At 44.8% G+C, this 24,951-nt stretch overlaps 1 protein-coding gene across 2 annotated transcripts in view; it reads right to left on the reverse strand.

The window, feature by feature from the left end:
* Positions 1–24,951, reverse strand: part of LOC138949734 (uncharacterized) — a 91,191-nt gene that overhangs the window by 55,199 nt on the left and 11,041 nt on the right. Inside the window, exons 1-2 of one of the 2 annotated variants that reach the window (XM_070321550.1) lie at positions 23,379–23,427; positions 4,319–4,436 (exon numbers count right to left, since the gene is read on the reverse strand). In XM_070321550.1, the coding sequence (XP_070177651.1) occupies positions 4,319–4,321 (3 nt within the window). In that variant the 5' untranslated portion in view covers positions 4,322–4,436; positions 23,379–23,427. Of the gene's footprint in view, positions 1–4,318; positions 4,437–23,378; positions 23,428–24,951 lie in introns of those variants that run through there. The other variant, XM_070321559.1, reaches the window with a different exon arrangement.

Below are 24,951 nucleotides of genomic sequence, written 5' to 3' on the forward strand. Positions count from 1 at the left end.
TTTACTTTTAAAAGAGAACTAGGTGCTTTCAGCTGCAGTGATGTTATTGTTGTAACTGTCCCGTCATACCGTGCGACTGAACTTAGTCTCTTTGTCCTAACACTCCTATTAACAACAACTCGGTTGATCGCCAAACTTACTGACTTTGCTGAAAAGGCGCAATAACTTTAAAGTATGGACATCGGCCTTCATGTTTGGAGGTTCGGGATTCGAGTTCCGGTTGCGCATTTGTTTGTTTGTTTGTTTGCTTAACGCCCAGCCGACCACGAAGGGCCATATCAGGGCGGTGCTGTTTTGACATTTAACGTGCGCCACACACAAGACAGAAGTCGCAGCACAGGCTTCATGTCTCACCCAGTCACATTATTCTGACACCGGACCAACCAGTCCTAGCACTAACCCCATAATGCCAGACGCCAGGCGGAGCAGCCACTAGATTGCCAATTTTAAAGTCTTAGGTATGACCCGGCCGGGTTTCGAACCCACGACCTCCCGCTCACTGGGCGGACGCCTTACCACTAGGCCAACCGTGTTGCGGTACCGGTTGCGCATGGTATGGTGGGTTAGGGTGCTGATGTTTCCCATCTCCCACTTGAACTATATGTGCAGACCTGTTCGTGCATTTTTACTCTTTGTGTATGCACACAGAGGACGAGACGAGACGAAGTACGCACACACACAAATCGCGTATTGGGGGGGGGGGTGGGGGGTGGGGTGTGTGTGTGTGTGGGGTGTGGGGGGGGGGGGGGGTTAGAAATACGAAAATACATTCCTCCGAAAACGGAGTACGACTGCATATTATGGCGGAGGGAAAAAAGTCCAATGCTGCAAAACACACACACACACTCACACACACACACACACACACACACGCACTCTCTCTCTCTTCTCTTTTTATATTTAGTCAAGTTTTGACTAAATATTTTAACATCGAGGGGGAATCGAAACGAGGGTCGTGGTGTATGTGCGTGTGTGTGTGCGTGTGTGTGTGTGTGTGTGTGTGTCTGTGTGTGTGGGTGTGTGTAGAGCGATTCAGACTAAACTACTGGACCGATCTTTATGAAATTTGACATGAGAGTTCCTGGGTATGAAATCCCCGAACGTTTTTTTCATTTTTTTTGATAAATGTCTTTGATGACGTCATATCCGGCTTTTCGTGAAAGTTGAGGCGGCACTGTCACGCCCTCATTTTTCAACCAAATTGGTTGAAATTTTGGTCAAGTAATCTTCGACGAAGCCCGGACTTCGGTATTGCATTTCAGCTTGGTGGCTTAAAAATTAATTAATGACTTTGGTCATTAAAAATCTGAAAATTGTAAAAAAAAAAAAAAATTTATAAAACGATCCAAATTTACGTTTATCTTATTCTCCATCATTTGCTGATTCCAAAAACATATAAATATGTTATATTCGGATTAAAAACAAGCTCTGAAAATTAAATATATAAAAATTATTATCAAAATTAAATTGTCGAAATCAATTTAAAAACACTTTCATCTTATTCCTTGTCGGTTCCTGATTCCAAAAACATATAGATATGATATGTTTGGATTAAAAACACGCTCAGAAAGTTAAAACAAAGAGAGGTACAGAAACGCGTGCTATCCTTCTTAGCGCAACTACTACCCCGCTCTTCTTGTCAATTTCACTGCCTTTGCCATGAGCGGTGGACTGACGATGCTACGAGTATACGGTCTTGCTGAAAAATGGCATTGCGTTCAGTTTCATTCTGTGAGTTCGACAGCTACTTGACTAAATATTGTATTTTCGCCTTACGCGACTTGTTTATTTTATCTTTGGTTGTCTGCCCCTGTTCCCAACTCCCTCCAACCCCCACCCCTCCCGTTTGATTTCTTTTATCCCGACGACTTCCTTTTTTACGACTTGTGACTTGCGTGGGCTTCCGTGAACACATGTGACACACTTTCATTTCATTTCATTTCATTTCATTACTTTATTGTCCCATCGCTGGGAAATTCGGGTCGCTTCCTCCCAGTGGAAAGCTAGCAGCAACGGAGTCGCGCTACCCAGGTGTCTGCGTGTTTAGGTGTATTCAGCCACCTGCACTTATGGCAGAATGACCAAGGTCTTTTACGTGCCATTGTGATGACATGGGGGTGGGACATGGCTTCCGTCTCTGGGTCTGCACATAAAGTTGACCCGTGTCCGTCCCGGCCCGAATTCGAACCTGCGACCTTCCGATCACAAGTCCAGTGTTCTACCAACTGAGCTACCGGGCCCCCTTTATTTAGACACGGATAGTACTTCACCATATGAAGAAAACCCATGTACAAATCAAGTTCCAAGGTGAGGAGTTAGCTACAGTGATACATTGTCGTAACAAATAATACATTCACTACTACAACATGTAACACACGCAACGCACGATTCAGTCTCCATCGTCTCTCCTCCCATACTGCACCGCTCTCTTTCCGTGCTTGCGTCAAAATAACTCGTCACTTCCAGCAATTGAGCAAAGTGTCCAAAGGTTAACAGCAACTTCAAGTATTGCCTAGTTACTCCAGGTGAAAGGTGAAAACGCGAAGAACGTGCAGTGTAGAGTAGCGGTTGATAGCTGTGACAACTCGGGGTCAAGGGTCAAAGACAAAGTGCAGTGTAGAAGTCTAGAGCTTTTTATTTATGTAGAATATTTTTTAGACTTTTGTACAATGCCAAAATAACTAAATAAAGAACTGTCTAAATAAGTAAATAAATACATAACTGGAAAAGTAATACAATAATTTGTATTCGAATCTTTATTTAGACAAAGGAAAATATTGAAATAACTTGCTAAAATAATATATCAGAATGGGGAACTTAAATTCAGGTAGGAGGGCAGTATGTGCTTTAGCCTTGTTTAATTAAATAGAGCTATGCTTTGTGTTTTAGGCGCTTTGGTTGTTGGGTGTGTGTGTGTGTGGGGGGGGGGGGGTCGGTTGAAGATAGGATTGGGGGGTGGGAAGGAGGAAATGGGATGAGGTTTTTAAAACAAATGTCCGATTTCAGCCTTATATATTGAGAGACACAGGGTGTATGCTGGCTTCCATTGAAGACGACAAGGACAGCTGACAGCAGTCGTGTACACTCTACGCCCCCCCCCCCCCCTTTTTTCGCAGCTGAGCACAACAACACTCTGACGCACAGCTAATTTAACTGCTCGGGGGAAAAACAACTGTGTAACTATTCATTATACATGTACTGCTGGCACACACCCCTGGCGAACTCAGTTACCAGTCAAATACAATCTTCTCATTTTCTCCAACCTGTGAGGTCTTTTCGACATCCGTAGGCAAATCTCACGACGAAACTAAACAAACACATCTATCTATATATATATATATGTATATATAGCAAAAACGGACAATATGCGTGCTTGCAGAAAATGGAAAACCGGCATTGCACAGGTCATGTGAGCTGTCGTGCGTTGTGAAGGCTAACACACAGGCTTTGAACATGCAGAACTGAAATACACAAGATATCTGCAACATGCAATGGTTAGACAGCAACTTCAACTTGATAGGTTCATACATAGGACTGCATGCTTTAGACACACACGAGATGATCGAACATCACATTTAATGAAAATAAAGAAACTGATCCGCAAAGAGCTCCAAGAGACAGGCCGGTAAAGTGAGCTGTATACTCCATGCCTCCCTTACATCAAGTCTACACACGATCACAGTGAATGGACACGTGGATATGCAGTACAGTGGAACTCCCCTTTTAATACCTTTTAAACAATCTGTCTTCAGAAGGAGGGAACCGGCACGGTTGGCCTAGTGGTAAGGCGTCCGCCCCGTGATCGGGAGGTCGTGGGTTCGAACCCCGGTCGGGTCATACCTAAGACTTTAAAATTGGCAATCTAGTGGCTGCTCCGCCTGGCGTCTGGCATTATGGGGTTAGTGCTAGGACTGGTTGGTCCGGTGTCAGAATAATGTGACTGGGTGAGACATGAAGCCTGTGCTGCGACTTCTGTCTTGTGTGTGGTGCACGTTATATGTCAAAGCAGCACCGCCCTGATATGGCCCTTCGTGGTCGGCTGGGCGTTAAGCAAACAAACAAACAAAAGGAGGGAGTCTTAAAATAGAGGTAAATGTACTAACGTTATGAATAGAACATTGGAAAATGAATGGTCTGAAAAGGGGGAGGTCTTGGCCTGTGGGGTCTTGAAAGAGGGGTTCCACGGTAGTTACGAGGTAGTTCCACGGTAGTTACGAGGTTGTTCCACGGTAGTTACGAGGTAGTTCCACGGTAGTTACGAGGTAGTTCCACGGTAGTTACGAGGCAGCGAAAGAGACAGTGGGACCAGTGGACTCACCATTTGGCCGTCATGGGCAAGACTCCAACCCTGGCCTGCCTATCCGTAGTGGTAGTGTGGTCACACCATGTCTCCCACTGTGCCGCGTGCCTCCATCTCACAAATCAACACCAACCGTCTGAAACAACAACAACAACTGTAATATATGGGGATGTTTTAACTTTAACTTCGTATGTTTCTATGTTTTGGTTGTTGACATAATTATGTTGTTTGGTTGTTGAGCAGACGAACCAAACTTTTCCATCCATTGTTTTATTGTATAGACAATATCTTGTGTCTTATGTCTTCGAAAGCCATGTTATTTCTGTTGAAAAAGCTGTGCCAACATGTTTAATTTATGACAAAAACCAGTTCAGAAAGCAATATGAATGTTGCCCCTCTCCAGAACACACAATTCCTATGGAAGTCCAATAAAAATGCGGTATCCTGATGAAAAAATAACTGATGAATGCAACTAGAGTAAACAGAACATCATGTAATAAAGTGGTTCCGACCTCCCCACAAAACCCAATACAAAGAGGGTCTCTGCTTCTAGTACCCTCTTTGCTAAAACATTCCTTCAGAGGAACCACAGCCTTTATCAACAAAGCTGTCAACACACGACCTTGTGCTCGCAGTGACTTGTTTAGCGGAGTAAATTAGGCGTTCACATTTGTGCCAAGCCAGAGAGAGAGGGTCCCTCGTATCATGTTTCTTCCCTACCACTCTTCTTATCTTTCAGTCTCACCATTCCGCTTTCTAATTACACTGCCCTCTCAAAGATTTGGCCCCCCCCTGACCAGCCTCGCCCATCTCCGTGACAACAGACTTTCTCTCATTTAATTGTCTTCTGCTGAACTACAACTTTCTCCGCAACCAGAAACTCTCTCAGGCACGTGTTGACGTAAAAACCTTTACACGAATCAAAAAAATACTCACAAAAATGTTGTTGTTTTAAACACACAAAAAGGAAAATCTAATGAGATGGAATCTGGTTTATTGTAGAGCAGTGAATTCTCACCATCGGTGTCAGAGTGACTGATCAGGTGTCAGAGTGACTGATGGTAGAGATAACAATGTGTGCTGCACTGACCCGACCAGAGACTGGTGTGCATCAACCGGATATCCTGCCTAACCCCTAACACCCCTAACATAAACACAGTCTGCTCAATCTTTCCTACCCCCCCGCGGGTCCCATATTGGTTGGGACGAGAAAGAATTTACCCGATGCTCCCCAGCATGTCGTAAGAGGCGACTAACGGATTCTGTTTCTCCTTTTACCCTTGTTAAGTGTTTCTTGTATAGAATATAGTCAATTTTTGTGAAGAATTTAGTCAAGCAGTATGTAAGAAATGTTAAGTCCTTTGTACTGGAAACTTGCATTCTCCCAGTAAGGTAATATATTGTACTACGTTGCAAGCCCCTGGAGCAAATTTTTGATTAGTGCTTTTGTGAACAAGAAACAATTGACAAGTGGCTCTATCCCATCTCCTCCGTCGCGATATAACCTTGAACGGTTGAAAACGACGTTAAACACCAAATAAAGAAAGAAAGACAATCTGTCCTCTCGATATCCACTGCGGGCACTGGCACCCCACATCAGTGACGGCTTTCCCAGTTCACACCTGTTCGAGCGAAGATGCTCAGGAAACATTATAAGAGTGTATTATAGCAGAGACCCGCGTATCTGTCTGCCTGATAACTTGCATGATACGGTCTTCTGTAGAAAAGTTACGTGACAAAGGGTGAGAACTATCTTTGACCGTTGCGAGAGCAGTTTGAAAAAAACAGCGGCGGGTCGGAGGCTGTCATGGTATCATACATGGCTCGCCGAGACTACAATACGTTTGTGCTATTCGCGTGTCACGTGTTTCCGCCCAGCACTTCCTGGGAGCTAGCACATGGCGGCTAGAAGACATGTTAGAATCCTGATGAGTTGAAATTAAAGTTCTAAACTTGAACGGACCCGTTTCAGTATTTATGAGTGCATGGACAGCATGACATCATGACATGGTGGCAGCGACGGGATTAATCTTTGAGTGATTAGCGTGCGACATATCACAGAAAGACCAAGATGCCAGGATTCAAACCACCAGAAAATTTTGACTTTCGACAGCCAGCCGGGTGGCAAGCGTGGAGAGAGAGATTTGCTAGATTTCGTCTCGCGTCAAAACTCAACAAGGAGGACGGAGATGTACAGGTTAGCAGTTTTATTTACGCAATGGGGGCACAAGCGGAGAGCATTTTTAAACAATTTGCTCTGACAGCAGAACAACAGAAAAGTTTTGACATTGTGGCGCAACGGTTTGACACCCACTTCACCCCCAAACGAAATCTCATTCACGAGAGAGCGTTGTTCCACCAGAGAAGCCAACAACAAGGTGAAACTATCGAAGAATATGTTCGTGACCTGTTCAAGCTAGCAGAATTCACCGAGTTCCCTGACAGGGATAACACCATACGAGACAGAGTTGTCTTAGGTGTTACAGATCAGAACTTGTCTCAAAAGCTTCAGCTCGAACCAGACCTAGATTTGGACAAGGCAGTGACGATGGCTCGCCAGCACGAGCAAGTAAAGGCACAGATGGCAGAGCAGCGTGGCGTCAGCAGCAACGTGGACGAAGTCAACAAATCCAGTGTTGGCGGCAGCAGTTTCCAGAGAGGAAGAGGCCGTAACCATGGTCACCGAGGCGGCGCTCAAGGTTTCTCCGGCCATCGCGGCAGCAGCTCAAGTCATCGCGGCGGCAGCTCAAGTCATCGCGGCGGCAGCACAAGTCAGCGCGGCGGCAGACAGTCAGGCCAACGTTCGTGCTACAAGTGTGGTAACAGTCCACACGAAAGAGGTACAGTCTGTCCAGCAATGGGGAAAACTTGTCGAGCCTGTGGTAAATCTAACCATTTTCAGTCTGTGTGCCGGTCCAAGCAAACACTGGACAATCTCACTAACTCTGAACAGGGCGAGAAGTTCTTTTTGGGTAGTCTAGAAACCACAGAAAATGAACCACTCATGGAGAGTTTCCCTTAGCATAGGAAATAGGGTGGTCAATTTCAAAATAGACACAGGGGCTGATGTATCTGTCATTTCGGAATCTGAGTTCAAAAAGATGAGTCCAAGACCCAAACTTCACACTAGTCATGCCAAACTAGAGTCCCCGGGAGGTCCTGTTGAGAACATGGGTCAGTTCGTAGCGCAAACAAGCTTTAAGGGAAAGCGTACAACCTTCAGAGTTTACGTTTTGAGAGGGGAAACAGATAGTCTCCTCAGCAGGAGCACAGCTTTGAAGCTAGGTCTAGTTAAGAGGCTAGATGAAATGAACAACTTAGCATTTGGGGACATAGGCGTCCCAGTCAAATGTGATCCAATCAAGATCGTTCTGAATGAAGAGGCAGAACCGTACAGCATTTCAGTTCCGAGACGCGTTCCGATTCCGTTGTTACCAAAAGTTGAGAGAGAACTTCAACGCATGCTTTCGGATGGCATCATAGAAAAGGTCACCGAACCGACAGACTGGTGTGCACCTATCGTGCCAGTATTGAAAAAGAATGGAAACGTTCGCATCTGTGTTGATTTGAAACGTTTGAATCGGTCGGTCAAGCGGGAGCGCTACACACTTCCAACGTTGGAAGACATGACACACAAACTCGCAGGGGCGAAAGTTTTTACAAAACTCGATGCGACTTCCGGTTTCTGGCAAATTCCTCTACAGGAAGAATCAGCAAAACTGACAACGTTCATGACGCCATTTGGAAGGTTTTACTTCAAACGGTTGCCGTTCGGGATTTCACTCGCACCCGAAATCTTCCAAAGAACCATGGAAGACATGCTTCAAGGCATAGACGGAGTCGTTTGCTTCATGGATGATGTCGTTGTCAGTGGCGACTCTGAGGCAGAGCATGATGAACGTCTCAGGCAGGTTCTAGAGCGCGTAAGACAGGCGGGGCTCAAGCTGAACAAAGACAAGTGTGAGTTTCGGAAAACGAAGCTTGACTTTCTGGGTCACACGATCAGCCAAGACGGCATTCAACCTGATCTGTCAAAGGTCAAGGCTATCATAGAGATGACAGAGCCTCAAGACGTGAGCGAGTTGCGTCGGTTTCTCGGGATGGTTAACTACCTCGGTCGGTTCATTCCAAACCTCGCGGACATACTTAAGCCACTGAACGCGCTTCTTCACAAAGATACACAGTGGATCTGGGATAGTGAACAGCGACAGGCGTTTGAGCAGGTGAAAAAGAGTATCACAAACGCACCAACGCTGGCGTTCTACGAGTTAGGTCGCGAAACAGTCGTGTGTTCAGATGCAAGCAGCTATGGCTTAGGCGGAGTCCTATACCAAGTGTATGAAGGCGAACTCAAACCTGTCGCGTTTTGTTCGCGAACACTCACATCAGCAGAATGCAAATACGCGCAGATCGAAAAAGAATGTCTTGCTGGGGTCTACGCGTGCGAAAAATTTCAAAGGTATCTTACAGGGTTACCGGAATTCAAGCTGATTACAGATCACAGACCTTTGGTTCCGCTGATTAACAAAAAGGATCTCACAGACACTCCTTTGCGGTGTCAGCGTATGTTGATGCGACTGATGCGTCACAACGTTGTCGCGGAATATGAACCAGGGAAAAATCTGGTTGTCGCCGATGCTCTGTCCAGATCTCCACTGGCAGAGACAGAGAGTCCAGAACAGAACACACTTGAAACAGATGTTCAAGTACATGTAGACGCGGTTCGCGCATCGTGGTCGGTCTCAGATGAAAAACTAGAAGCTCTCAGAAAAGCAACACAAGAAGATGTTACGCTTCAAACAGCGTTAGAGTACACGCGATCGGGCTGGCCGCAATACAAAGAAGACGTGAAACTTGCGGCTCGTGAGTTTTACAGTGTCAAAGATGAACTGAGCGATCATGATGGATTACTAGTCAGAGGGTCAAGGATAGTAATCCCATTCTCCCACAGAAAAGATATTCTGGGTAAAATTCATGACGGGCATCAGGGCATCCAAAAATGCAGAGAAAGGGCAAACCAGTGTGTTTGGTGGTCAGGCATGGGTCAGGAAATCAAGGAAATGGTGGGGAGGTGTAGACATTGCTTAGAAAGCAAACCAACACAGCGAAAGGAACCTTTGATTACTTCAAAGTTACCTGAGTACCCATTTCAGAAAGTAGGGGTAGATCTACTAGCATTCAGGGGAGAGAACTACCTGTCATACGTAGACTACTACTCTCGCTTCATTGAGATTGAGCAGCTGTCCAGGGAAACAGCTGAAGAAGTGATCGGCAAGCTGAAAGACTTGTTCTCCAGACACGGCGTTCCAGAAATTGTGGTGTCGGACAATGGTACCCAATTCACGTCGGAAAAGTTTCAAGACTTCAGACACTCGTGGGGCTTCACGCACGTGACAAGCAGTCCACGGTATCCCCAGAGCAATGGTGAGGCGGAACGATCTGTGCAGACGTCCAAAACAATCTTGAAACAAAGCGATATTGCCTTAGCCTTGCTATCCTACAGGGCTACCCCAATCCCATCACTTGGTGCAAGCCCAGCCGAGTTGGCGTTTGGGCGACAGCTTAGAACTCGTCTCCCAAGTCTCCCCAAATCCCTCATACCCCAAACACCTGTGGCGAAGGATTTCAAAGAACGGGACAGACAAGCAAAGCAGCAACAAAAAGAGAACTATGACCGTAGACATGGTGTCCAGTCTCTTCCCACCCTCGAGCCGGGTGAGACTGTCAAAATAAAGATCGACGGCGAAGACGGATGGCGACAGTCCGGACGTGTAGTTGAGCAGTGTGCCACTAGATCGTACGTGGTTCAAACACCGACAGGTAGACTGAGACAAAACAGACGACACCTTCGTCGGGCCCCAACAGGCGATGAGGTGCAAATTCGAGATGAAACTGTTCCAAAATCTCCTGCGGCAGGTGATTCTGGCGGCGCAGAGACTGTTGAACTTGAACTGCCAGATCCTCCAGATGTTGAAACTTCTCCTGTTCGTACCAGGAGTGGCAGGGAAGTCAAACTTCCACTACGGTTTCAGTGAAAACATTTGTTTCCATACTACGCGAAAGAGTCAGTGTAGTCACTTCTAGTCACATTCACTTTGGTGTGAAGTTCTGGTGCTTTTGTTTAAGTTTTAAGTCAGAGACACTGATGAGAGACTCAGTGCCCTGTTTGAGTCATTGTGTAGTTAAGTGCGCAAAAGGAACTTGCTTACATAACAAGAAATACTTTTAATTTCTGTCGTTAGAAATGTTCAACTTAATTAAAGTAAACATATTCAACTTAAAAAGAAAAGTGTCCATTTAAAGAAAGGGGGATGTCATGGTATCATACATGGCTCGCCGAGACTACAATTCGTTTGTGCTATTCGCGTGTCACGTGTTTCCGCCCAGCACTTCCTGGGAGCTAGCACATGGCGGCTAGAAGACATGTTAGAATCCTGATGAGTTGAAATTAAAGTTCTAAACTTGAACGGACCCGTTTCAGTATTTATGAGTGCATGGACAGCATGACATCATGACAGAGGCTCATACCCTGGCTTACAACATTTGTCCTCCATGGTTTCTGAAGAGAACCAGATAACTGATATGAAGATAATATGCCTCTCTGTCTCAAATGGATTAAAACACGATTGAGTAAGCTTTACCAAAAGGCTATTGTCTTACCAAATACACTGCATTAAAAAAAAATCCAGTAACTGTCCAAAGCCACTATGCTCACTCTGGTCATTTGATTTGTTGCATACAGAGTACCGAGAGGTACTTGACTGTCCAACATTGTGTGACGTGAGGTGCATGAGGTCTGCAGGCATAAAGAGACAGAGAGGTACTTGACTGTCCAACATTGTGTGACGTGAGGTGCATGAGGTCTGCAGGCATAAAGCGACAGAGAGGTACTTGACTGTCCACCATTGTGTGACGTGAGGTGCATGAGGTCTGCAGGCATAAAGCGACAGAGAGGTACTTGACTGTCCACCATTGTGTGACGTGAGGTGCATGAGGTCTGCAGGCATAAAGCGACAGAGAGGTACTTGACTGTCCAACATTGTGTGACGTGAGGTGCATGAGGTCTGCAGGCATAAAGAGACAGAGAGGTACTTGACTGTCCACCATTGTGTGACGTGAGGTGCATGAGGTCTGCAGGCATAAAGCGACAGAGAGGTACTTGACTGTCCACCATTGTGTGACGTGAGGTGCATGAGGTCTGCAGGCATAAAGCGACAGAGAGGTACTTGACTGTCCAACATTGTGTGACGTGAGGTGCATGAGGTCTACAGGCATAAAGAGACAGAGAGGTACTTGACTGTCCACCATTGTGTGACGTGAGGTGCATGAGGTCTGCAGGCATAAAGAGACAGAGAGGTACTTGACTGTCCAACATTGTGTGACGTGAGGTGCATGAGGTCTGCAGGCATAAAGAGACAGAGAGGTACTTGACTGTCCACCATTGTGAGACGTGAGGTGCATGAGGTCTGCAGGCATAAAGAGACAGAGAGGTACTTGACTGTCCAACATTGTGTGACGTGAGGTGCATGAGGTCTGCAGGCATAAAGAGACAGAGAGGTACTTGACTGTCCAACATTGTGTGACGTGAGGTGCATGAGGTCTGCAGGAGAGAGGTACTTGACTGTCCAACATTGTGTGACGTGAGGTGCATGAGGTCTGCAGGAGAGAGGTACTTGACTGTCCAACATTGTGTGACGTGAGGTGCATGAGGTCTGCAGGCATAAAGAGACAGAGAGGTACTTGACTGTCCAACATTGTGTGACGTGAGGTGCATGAGGTCTGCAGGCATAAAGAGACAGAGAGGTACATGACTGTCCAACATTGTGTGACGTGAGGTGCATGAGGTCTGCAGGCATAAAGAGACAGAGAGAAAATGTAAGTTTTACGCCCTCACGGCAAAGCCATTTGGGGCATGTTACACGGGAAAACCCGGCTTTGTATGAAAATAAAAAATTTAAATGCAGGGGGGGGGGGGGGGGGGGATGTAGACAGCTGGCTGCCGGCTGCTAGAGGAGACCTGAAATGGGCTAGGGACCGGGTTGGGTCGTCTTGGGTTAGTGCTGAAATGGTTACTTTATTGGCTGTTGGCCGAACGGACACCCGAGCTTCATATTTTTGCATGCATGTATTCGTGTTTCCAAGGCCTGAGGCTTTCGCTGTGACCCTGGGATCTTTATCATGCGCATGCGTGCACACGGGGGTGTTCGGACACCGAGGAGAGTCTGCACAAAGTTGACTCTGGGACACACATCCCGCGCCGAACTTGGGGGTTGAACCCACGCTGATAGTAACAACCGGTTTTAAAGCCAGCGCCTCTACCGACTGGGCAAACTCCCCCCCCCCCCCCCCCCCCAATTGGTTGGGGTCAAGAAGTTCCATGGAGGGCGGGGGGAGAACATTCCCACCCAAGCAGAGCCGCGCTAGGGGTACGCATTACCGTAAAGCTGGCAGTCAGTGCTACCAAATGTCGTCTGTGTCACGGTAGGCGAACATCGGGAGGAATTTTTCTCCTGGAGAGACCTCCACTTGCCCCCTGCGTTATCAGAGACTCGGACAGATGATACCTAAACAATCCCCAGTGGCCTACCGAAACTGGGCCGTGGCAGCTAATTGAATTAGAAAGGTGCGTCTTGACGCTGGCTTTCCCCCTTTCTTTTTACTTTTCGTCCGAGCAAAGTGCTGCTTACTTGAAAATGTGGAGGCACTTCCCGTATGTTTCTGTCACATTTTGACTATGTTCATGGTTACTGTACTTATATGGACAATTTGTTCCTTACGACACATTTTTCCCAATGCTAAACTAAGACGGTTATTAGTTATACATAAATAAATGACAAGATACCCTGATCGCCTGGCGTCAACTGAAATATTGCCAAATACATACCAATGTACACAAGTCGATGCATAAAAAAAAATCCCGCTCAAATACAGCCAAATACCTATACCCAGTTACACAAAACGATGTAACATGAAGAAGAAGAAAAAAAACCTCGGTTTACCGCTCTGTCTCAAGCATCAAATACCTAATACTTACACAACAATGAATGTGCGGATGAGAGAGAGAGAGAGAGAGAGAGAGAAGAGAGAGAGAGAGAGAAAGAGAAAGAGAGAGAGAGAGAGAGAGAGAGAGAGAGAGAGAGAGAGAGAGAGAGCAATCTTTGACGAAGGCCGGACTTTGGTATTGCATTTCAGCGTGAAGGCTTAAAAATTAATTAATTTATAAAACGATCCAAAATTACGTTAATCGTATTCTTCATCATTTTCTGATTCCAAAAACATATAAATATGTTATATTTGGATTAAAAACAAGCTCTGAAAACTACCAAAAAAATTAAAATTATGATTAAAATTAAATTTCCAAAATCGATTTAAAAACAATTTTATCTTATTCCTTGTCGGTTCCTGATTCCAAAAACATATAGATATGATATGTTAGGATTAAAAACACGCTCAGAAAGTTAAAGCGAAGAGTATGGCTTGTATCAGCCTGACAAGGTTAATTGTGAACGGACGAACACCCACCCCCTTACCCCCCCCCCCCCCTACCCCTTGACAATGAAGTGGTAGCAAAGAGGGTAGAAGCACCCTCTTTGGTGGTAGGCTCAAACCAGTGGAGAAAACGTCACAGATAGCATGGCACTCCGTGATTTTTACAGAGTATGCCAAGCGTTATGTTCTACAGACAGGAATGAGGAATTACCATTCTACTCTATCGGTATTAAACGCATTAAGATTATAATAATTTGTCATCATTTTCACGAGTTTTCATTCACAAGCACCTGGGAAATAAATCTCATGTTCCCCGGGGAATAAATCCCCGGTTACCATAGTTGCAGGAAGCCCTATTACATGGATAATCAAAAGCAAACCCAATAGAAACGCTCGAGGATTCTTCGGCTCTTTTCATTGGTGTTTCCCCAGACAGACAACAAGACACTGCTTTGCAAAGTTCCAAAAACCAACTGGCAAACTGGCAAAAGTAAACAAACAAGTCGCGTAAGGCAAAAATACAATATTTAGTCAAGTAGCTGTCGAACTCACAGAATGAAACTGAACGCAACGCAACGCAGCAAGACCGTATACTCGTAGCATCGTCACTCCACCGCCCGTGGCAAAGGCAGTGCCCGTGGAATTGACAAGAAGAGCGGGGTATTCGTTGCGCTGAGAAGGATAGCACGCTTATCTGTACCTCTCTTCGTTTTAACTTTCTGAGCGTGTTTTTAATCCAAACATATCATATCTATATATTTTTGGAATCAGGAACCGACAAGGAATAAGATGAAAGTGTTTTTAAATTGATTTCGAAAAAAAAAATTGGATAATAATTTTTATATATTTAATTTTCAGAGCTTGTTTTTAATCCGAATATAACATATTTATATGTTTTTGGAATCAGCAAATGATGGAGAATAAAATAAACGTAAATTTGGATCGTTTTATAATTTTTATTTTTTATTACAATTTTCAGATTTGTAATGACCAAAGTCATTAATTAATTTTTAAGCCACCAAGCTGAAATGCAATACCGAACCCCGGGCTTCGTCGAAGATTACTTGACCAAAATTTCAACCAATTTGGTTGAAAAATGAGGGCGTGACAGTGCCGCCTCAACTTTCACGAAAAGCCGGATATGACGTCATCAAAGACATTTATCAAAAAAATGAAAAAAACGTTCGGGGATTTCATACCCAGGAACTCTCATGTCAATTTTCATAAAGATCGGTCCAGTAGTTTAGTCTGAATCGCTCTACACACACACACACACGCACACACACACACACACGCACACACACACACACGCACGCACATACACCACGACCCTCGTTTCGATTCCCCCTCGATGTTAAAATATTTAGTCAAAACTTGACTAAATATAAAAAACAAAACTACTTCAATAAATTCGTCACAAACAAATGAAACCTACCGATATGTTATGTCTTCTTACAAAGTCACGGAGTGTGTGTATCTGTGTTTCGATACACAGACGTTCGGAGAAACACGAACGTCAAGTTCAAGTAAAAGGTCACCTGACACCCACATTTTGACCCGTGCACAAGACGTTGTATCGATAAACGAAGCACAAGTAAGAAACAATAATAAAAGCAAAGAAAATAGCAACACAATATGCAAACATCTAACAAAGCCGAGCAAGCAGAATGACAGGTCTAATGAAAAACAAAGAGGTACTGAGTCGGAAACAAGATCGCGATTCTTTCCTTCGCTGCACGACGCAAATCTTCTGTGACCTTTGACCAAACGTAGCTTCTACGAACTGTGCATCCTCAAACCTGACATATTCATCCCAACATTTAATGAACTCAAAAACACAGAAAGTTGCTTTCACACGCCAGCTTTGATTGCCAGTGGTTATCAAACCGGGACTCGTGTGGTTATCAGCACGGAACCCGTGTTTCAAAGCATGGCTCCCTGGGTTGATTGTGCACTTATTTTCTCACTACCAAAATGATGACAAAAACGATGTTTGATGGTTTGTTGACAGACCAGCTTTTTTGTCGGTCCTCGGGGGGCATATCGACTTTTGTTTCATAATTATTGACCGCGGCCTTCGGCTCAGTTAGACAGAAGGGGTCTAATTCTGACCCTTCCCCATGACCCTTACCCCTCTCTTGACGCGTTCAAGAGTAGGACTGGTTGAAGACTCAGTTCTTCCCGTAGCTGGCTGCGACTTTCATGTTCGACGTGATGTGTTGTGCCCCAAAAAACATTCTTGTGCTGTGCTCTGTGAGAGGTGTTTTCTTTGTGTTTAATATTATTTTGTTTGGACCTAGCTATTGATGTGTACATTGTTGTTAAACAGTTGTTTGTTGTATGTTTATCAGGGTTTGCTAGTGTGTGATAGGGTTCGTGTCCGTCTGTAGATGTTAGTTTCTTTGTTAGTCCTGTTTTGACAACTCTTCCACAAGCGCTTAGAACTGTACCCACGGTATACGCGCTATATAAGCTTCATATTGATTGATTGGTTGAAATATGAAACAAAAGACGATAATATGCTCCCCCTCGGACCGACAAAAAAGCTGGTCTGTCAACAACCCATCAAACATCTTATAATATTTATATCTAACAAATAATAATAATAATCAAGAGCACTAGAAAATCAAATAAGTTGAGAAGCACATTGTGAAGGACAAAAAGCTAAGTATTAAAGTAGTCTGACTATTGAACGCATTATTTCGCATACAGTAGCATCTGTGCATGAGTTGTTCTTGTTTGTTATGATGGTGGCGATGATTTTTCTGCTGTTTTTGTTGTTGATTCTGATGATGATGATATTAATAATAGGCCTACTAAGTATTTAAACACTGAAGCATAATAATTTGAAAATAAGGCAATGATTGTAAACTAATCTGGTTCTACACTACGGAATTCTGACCTTTCCCATGGTGCATGGCTCAGATAGACAAAAGGGGTCTAATTCTGACCCCTCCCTCCCTGGGTGCATGGCTCAGATAGACAAAAGGGGTCTAATTCTGACCCTTCCCTGGGTGCACGGCTCAGTTAGACAGAAGGGGTCTAATTCTGACCCTTCCCTGGGTGCACGGCTCAGTTAGACAGAAGGGGTCTAATTCTGACCCTTCCCTGGGTGCACGGCTCATTTAGACAGAAGGGGTTTAATTCTGACCCTTCCCTGGGTGCACGGCTCAGTTACACAGAAGGGGTCTAATTCTGACCCTTCCCTGGGTGCACGGCCCAGTTAGACAGAAGGGGTCTAATTCTGACCCTTCCCTGGGTGCACGGCTCAGTTACACAGAAGGGGTCTAATTCTGACCCTTCCCTGGGTGCACGGCTCAGTTACACAGAAGGGGTCTAATTCTGACCCTTCCCTGGGTGCACGGCCCAATTAGACAGAAGGGGTCTGATTCTGACCCTTCCCTGGGTGCACTGCTCAGTTAGACATAAGGGGTCTAATTCTGACCCTTTCCCTTAACCCCCAAGGTGCATTGCTCAGTTAGACAGAAGGGGTCTAATTCTGACCCTTCCCCTTAACCCCCTGGGTGCATGGCTCAGTTAGACAGAAGGGGTCTAATTCTGACCCTTCCCCTTAACCCCCTGGGTGCATGGCTCAGTTAGACAGAAGGGGTCTAATTCTGACCCTTCCCCTTAACCCCCTGGGTGCATGGCTCAGTTAGACAGAAGGGGTCTAATTCTGACCCTTCCCCTTAACCCCCTGGGTGCATGGCTCAGTTAGACAGAAGGGGTCTAATTCTGACCCTTCCCCATAACCCCCTGGGTGCATGGCTCAGTTAGACAGAAGGGGTCTCTTCTTCTTCTTGGCGTTCGCAGAGGTTACACAATCAGTCCAGCACTGGTGATAAATGTTGTCGTTTTCTCCAACTCCTGTCGACTGCCGTATAGTTTGGTCTGCAAGGGAGTTGGTGACGGCCACACTTCTTTTCGTTCCTCATCTAGTAAGGGACATCGCTGTAAGATGTGTTCCGCTGTTTGGTCCTCTTGACCGCAGGCACAGGTTGGTGATGGCGCCAGCTTGAACTTTCGGTTCATGTGAGCATTGAGCCTGTTGTGGCCAGTACGCAGCCTGATGAGGTTGACTTGCTGCTCTCTGGACATTGTGTGGTAGTCATCTCTGTTTGTCCTTGGCCTCATCAATGCCTTGATGATTGTCTTCTGCTCACTAAAGCTGACACTGTTTTCAGGTTGGTCTTCCACGGCTCCTTTTGCCAGCTCATCTGCCCTTTCATTTCCTGGTATCCCACAGTGTGGGGTCTAATTCTGACCCTTCCCCATAACCCCCTGGGTGCACGGCTCAGTTAGACAGAAGGTAGTGACTATATCCACGGGTCCGTGCCTTTAGTCCCCCATGCTATATCCACGTCAGTGACGTCATTTCCGCAGAATCGTTCGGAATCATTCGGCAGTCGAAGCCTCGCTTTGGCACTCGGGACTCTTGGCGCCATATTGTTGAGATGGAGGAGGAGGAAGAATCAATTTGTGTTGGCGAAACCAAAAAATGGTGAATTCAAAATCATGGGAGTACTGTGGACAGTTGTGACTTACGGAGTTCAGCCCCTCAGCACCAATCTAGCGAATAGGGAAGACCAATACATCATTCTTCATCTTCCGGTTGGTAGCTTTAGTCCACACGTTGACAACATTCACTTAAACATTTGAACAATCGACACATGCTTCACACTGCATCAAAAATCACCGCAAACTAGGAAAGTGCAAATCCCGAATAAACATGCAAGTTCAGGTGAGGTTCGTATTAAGAGGGGGGGGGGGGTGCGCCTGCAATGTTGCAATGTCACCACAGAGAACGCTGTATACTGCTCATAAAGTCTAAACATGGAATTATGACATTGATATTTTACAGCTGACGTCCTAGTCATGTCTGTTAAGTGCCGAACCGAAAGCAGGAAACTATTGGGCAAGAGTAGCGTCCCTTGTCAGTGACGTGGATTTAGCATGGGGGACTCGAGGCACGGACCCGTGGATGTAGCCACAGCCTAGACAGAAGGGGTCTAATTCTGACCCTTACCCAAAAACCCCTAGGTGCATGGCTCAGTTAGACAGAAGGGGTCTAATTCTGACCCTTTCCCTTAACCCCCTGGGTGCACGGCTCAGTTAGACAGAAGGGGTCTAATTCTGACCCTTACCCATAACCCCCTAGGTGCATGGCTCAGTTAGACAGAAGGGGTCTAATTCTGACCCTTCCCTGGATGCACGGCTCAGTTAGACAGAAGGGGTCTAATTCTGATCCTTACCCATAACCCCCTGGGTGCACGGCTCAGTTAGACAGAAGGGGTCTAATTCTGACCCTTCCCGGGGTGCATTGCTCAGTTAGACAGAAGGGGTCTAATTTTGACCCTTTCCCTTAACCCCCTGGGTGCATGGCTCAGTTAGACAGAAGGGGTCTAATTCTGACCCTTTCCCATAACCCCCTGGGTGCATGGCTCAGTTAGAGAGAAGGGGTCTAATTCTGACCCTTTCCCATAACCCCCTAGGTACATGGCTCAGTTAGACAGAAGGGGTCTAATTCTGACCCTTTCCCATAACCCCCTGTGTGCATTGCTCAGTTAGACAGAAGGGGTCTAATTCTGACCCTTCCCTGGGTGCACGGCTCAGTTACACAGAAGGGGTCTAATTCTGACCCTTTCCCTTAACCCCCAGGGTGCATGGTTCAGTTAGACAGAAGGTGTCTAATTCTGACCCTTACCCATAACCCCCTAGGTGCATGGCTCAGTTAGACAGAAGGGGTCTAATTCTGACCCTTCCCTGGATGCACGGCTCAGTTAGACAGAAGGGGTCTAATTCTGACCCTTACCCATAACCCCCTGGGTGCACGGCTCAGTTAGACAGAAGGGGTCTAATTCTGACCCTTCCCTGGGTGCATTGCTCAGTTAGACAGAAGGGGTCTAATTCTGACCCTTTCCCTTAACCCCCTGGGTGCATGGCTCAGTTAGACAGAAGGGGTCTAATTCTGACCCTTTCCCATAACCCCCTAGGTACATGGCTCAGTTAGACAGAAGGGGTCTAATTCTGACCCTTTCCCATAACCCCCTGTGTGCATTGCTCAGTTAGACAGAAGGGGTCTAATTCTGACCCTTCCCTGGGTGCACGGCTCAGTTAGACAGAAGGGGTCTAATTCTGACCCTTTCCCTTAACCCCCTGGGTGCATGGCTCAGTTAGACAGAAGGGGTCTAATTCTGACCCTTACCCATAACCCCCTAGGTACATGGCTCAGTTAGACAGAAGGGGTCTAATTCTGACCCTTTCCCATAACCCCCTGTGTGCACTGCTCAGTTAGACAGAAGGGGTCTAATTCTGACCCTTTCCCTTAACCCCCAGGGTGCATGTCTCAGTTAGACAGAAGGGGTCTAACTCTGACCCTTACCCATAACCCCCTGGGTGCATGGCTCAGTTAGACAGAAGGGGTCTAATTCTGACCCTTTCCCATAACCCCCTGGGTGCATGGCTCAGTTACTGTTAGACAGAAGGGGTCTAATTCTGACCCTTACCCATAACCCCCTGGGTGCATGGCTCAGTTAGACAGAAGGGGTCTAATTCTGACCCTTCCCCATAACCCCCTGGGTGCATGGCTCAGTTAGACAGAAGGGGTCTAATTTTGACCCTTACCCATAACCCCCTGGGTGCATGGCTCAGTTAGACAGAAGGGGTCTAATTCTGATGCCAGTGTGAACATGTTCTATAATTGCGGCACCTTAGATTCACTTCAATGTTATCAACCTGAACCTGAACTCAGCAACTTCTTTATGCCAGCCGTTTGCATGGCATACCATTTTGCGTGATCTCTTTCTACCAGGAACTGCATCAGGTGATTTTGCTAGTCCCAGGGAATAAAGCAAAATAAAAATAACAAGAAGGGCAAAGCCCATACGACTCACATGCTTTACACATTTTTCCTACCAAAATACATGTGACCTTGACCCAAGGTCAAGGTCATCCAAGGTCATGCAACACAAAGCTGTTAATTCAAGACATAGGAAGTACAATGGTGCTTATTGGCTCTTTCTACCATGAGATATGGTCACTTTTAGTGGTTCACTACCTTATTTTGGTCACATTTCATAAGGGTCAAAGTGACCTTGACCTTGATCATATGTGACCAAATGTGTCTCATGATGAAAGCATAACATGTGCCCCACATAATTTTTAAGTTTGAAACAGTTATCTTCCATAGTTCAGGGTCAAGGTCACTTCAAAATATGTATACAATCCAACTTTGAAGAGCTCCTGTGACCTTGACCTTGAAGCAAGGTAAACCAAACTGGTATCAAAAGATGGGGCTTACTTTGCCCAATATATCATATATAGGTGAGGTATTCAATCTCAAAAACTTCAGAGAAAATGGGAAAAATGTGAAAAATAGCTGTTTTTTAGGCAACATTTATGGCCCCTGCGAACTTGACCTTGAAGCAAGGTCAAGATGCTATGTATGTTTTTTGGGGCCTTGTCATCATACACCATCTTGCCAAATTTGGTACTGATAGACTGAATAGTGTCCAAGAAATATGCAACGTTAAAGTTTTCCGGACGGACGGACGGACGGACGACTCGGGTGAGTACATAGACTCACTTTTGCTTCGCATGTGAGTCAAAAATGTTAAGGGGCCGGGTAGCTCAGTTGGTACGTAGAGCGTTATGAAGTATGATCCTCAGGTCATGGGTTTGAATCTGGGCCGGGGCGGAAACGGCTCATCAGTCATCTTTATGTGAAAACTCAGGGACGGTATCAACGTCCCACCCCCGTGTCATTGCAGTGGCACGTAAAAGACCTTAATCATTCTGCCAGAAGTACAGGTGACTGATTACACAGACACACATCTGAGTAGTGTGACTTGTAGTGTGACTTGTAGTGTGACTTGTAGTGTGACTTGTAGTGTGACTTGTGGTGTGACTTGTAGTGTGACTTGTAGTGTGACTTGTAGTGTGACTTGTAGTGTGACTTGTAGTGTGACTTGTAGTGTGACTTGTAGTGTGACTTGTAGTGTGACTTGTAGTGTGACTTGTAGTGTGACTTGCGGATGCTAGTTCTCCACTGGGAAGAAGCGACTCAAATTTAATATCAATCGGATAATTAAGTATTGAAAATGATAAATATGAAAATGAAAGTGAATCAAATTTAAACCATGTTGAGGTTTATCCAAGGCTATTAAGTTTAGCCAAGTTTCAAATCTTCAGTGAAGAAAACATCTGAGAAAACTCAAAATTTACATTTCTTTATCCACACATGACCCCACTGTGACCTTAAAATTTGACAAGGGTCAACCAGACTTAGGTCATGTTTTGACGACATCACACCCTGGCAGAGTATGGGGTTTCGAGCAGTAGCTTCAAAGACATCTGAATACCCTGGCCAGTCGAACAGAAATACAATCTTGAAAACTAAATCTTTCTGTATAAGTGCCCATGCACCTCAAACCTGTCATTTCACTTTCAGTTCATGTCTTGGCTGTTTGACATAATAGTAATACTCCTATTGATCAACTGAAATGACATTGTGTGCAGAAGTGAATAAAAGACCAGAGAGAACCAAATCAGTTTCAAACTGACAGATTTATTCATTTTGGTTCAAATACTCAAACCAAATTTAATGTCTCTGATTTAACTGACAAATTATGAGAATTTCAGTTACAGTTACAGTTAAACGTGTGACTTTTGCAAAAGTTCCTTTTGAAAACTAAATTGTCAATGGCAGTTCTCTCCAATGGCAGTCTCTTCTTTGTTCAACCAAAAATCTATATTTAGGATACATAAACTGTCATACATGTCTATGGTTTTACGTACAAAATATGTATTAAACAGAAAAGTCATACAATTCATGTGTCATTTGGATTGTTTCCAGCTCTGCACTATTACTACAACATATAGCAAAGTTAAGAAAGCATGATCTAGTAATGAACTGGCTTACATTTCAATTAATGGGTAGATGATACAAATCACAACATCACATAAGATGTAAATGCAAACAATGTTCAAAATAATTAGTTTCAGTCAAAACAAAACAAAAAGCAGTAAATGTGCATGAATCTCAAGTCAGTTTGATTCTGAAACTGAAACTGCTGAACATATAGTTGCATAAACCAAGTATGGTCACAGATACCATGCAATTTCAACAGCACACGAGAACAGGGGTATTACGCGTAACTACCCGTGAACTAAGCTTATGACTGAAACGGGACTTTCCCGTTGGTAAACTCGTTCCCAGCACGGTGTAAACAAATGGAGCATAGTGAACCACACACTGCACAGCACTGATATTGGATCTGCTACGGTTTTATCTCAGGAATCATCAAACATTAAACGTTTAACCTGATCAATGAGTTCGATTTTAAAGGCTGTTTCTAAATTGAAATGATTCAAACTGCATTCGAAACTCGGAAAAGTCCATCAGAACCAAGAAGAAGAGTCAACAAAGATTCGCTGCCTCCACAGCTAGTGACCACAACAGCGCACTAGATAAAGGCTTTTCTAAACACATAGCAACCGGCAATGCACAGTACACCTGCTCTTCTTATGTGTGCAGCATATGGTATGTTCTGCAATATCAAAGCTGTAAACATAGCATTCGCAAGCTCACCATTTCTCTTCGTCTGAGGCCAAGATCGTCGCCATCTTTGGTCGATGTGCTAGAAAACAAACGAGTTGCTTCCCTTGAGCGCGCACTCGACTACAGCGAAACCTGTCACGAAAGTCCAACCGCGGATCACTGGATCAAGTTTGTTCGTCGAGACAAGTAAACTGATACACCTAGATTAGCCACTGTAAAGGACACTCTGGTGAATCAACTCGATTAAGAGAACACATGTATGGTTTAGATGGGGAACCGACAGCTGCTCACATGCATTAGCAGGTTTCACAGTCACACCGTGGAAGTGTGCGAAATTCCGATTCGTTTCATCACGGCTTGCAAGCCCGTGGTGGCACCAACAATATTGGAACTGAAGGTCGAGTTCAAAACGGACGAAACTCGTTTCGCAAGAAAATTAACGGGCAACAATACTGAGACATGAAAGACGGATTTCAGAAAATATTTCGTCAAGCTGTCGGCCTAATGAACATAACAAGTCGCGTAAGGCGAAAATACAACATTTAGTCAAGCTATCGAACTCACAGAATGAAACTGAACGCAATGCAATTTTTCAGCAAGACCGTATACTTGTAGCATCGTCAGTCCACCGCTCGTGGCAAAGGCAGTGAAATTGACAAGAAGAGCGGGGTAGTAGTTGCGCTGAGAAGGATAGCACGCTTTTCTGTACCTCTCTTCGTTTTAACTTTCTGAGCGTGTTTTTAATCCAAACATATCTTATCTATATGTTTTTGGAATCAGGAGCCGACAAGGAATAAGATGAAATTGTTTTTAAATTGATTTCGAAAATTTAATTTTAATCATAATTTTTATATTTTTAATTTTCAGAGCTTGTTTTTAATCCAAATATAACATATTTATATGTTTTTGGAATCAGAAAATGATGAAAAATAAGATGAACGTAAATTTGGATCGTTTTATAAAAAAAATATTTTTCTTACAATTTTCAGATTTTTAATGACCAAAGTCATTTATTAATTTTTAAGCCACCAAGCTGAAATGCAATACCAAAGTCCGGCCTTTGTCGAAGATTGCTTGGCCAAAATTTCAATCAATTTGATTGAAAAATCAGGGTGTGACAGTGCCGCCTCAACTTTTACAAAAAGCCGGATATGACGTCATCAAAGGTATTTATCGAAAAAAAGAAAAAAACGTCCGGGGATATCATACCCAGGAACTCTCATGTAAAATTTCATAAAAATCGGTCCAGTAGTTTGGTCTGAATCGCTCTACACACACACACACGCACAGACAGACACACACACACACACACACACACACATACACACACACACATACACCACGACCCTCGTCTCGATTCCCCCTATATGTTAAAACATTTAGTCAAAACTTGACTAAATGTAAAAACTGAACAACAAAATAAGTCTTCACCGTTACTGAGTCCTGGCTGACCTAAACCCGTCGCCGGGACTGAGACAGCGTCGTCTCGGTATCACGTAGTTATGTACTGACGCAGGAGAATTCGGGTCGCTTCCTATGACGGCTTACTAGTGCCAAAACCTGGGGTTACCCATTATCACGTGATAATTACTAATTAACGCTG

The sequence above is a fragment of the Littorina saxatilis genome, linkage group LG1 (genome assembly GCF_037325665.1).
Source record: "Littorina saxatilis isolate snail1 linkage group LG1, US_GU_Lsax_2.0, whole genome shotgun sequence".
Classification (NCBI taxonomy): Eukaryota; Metazoa; Mollusca; class Gastropoda; order Littorinimorpha; family Littorinidae; genus Littorina; species Littorina saxatilis.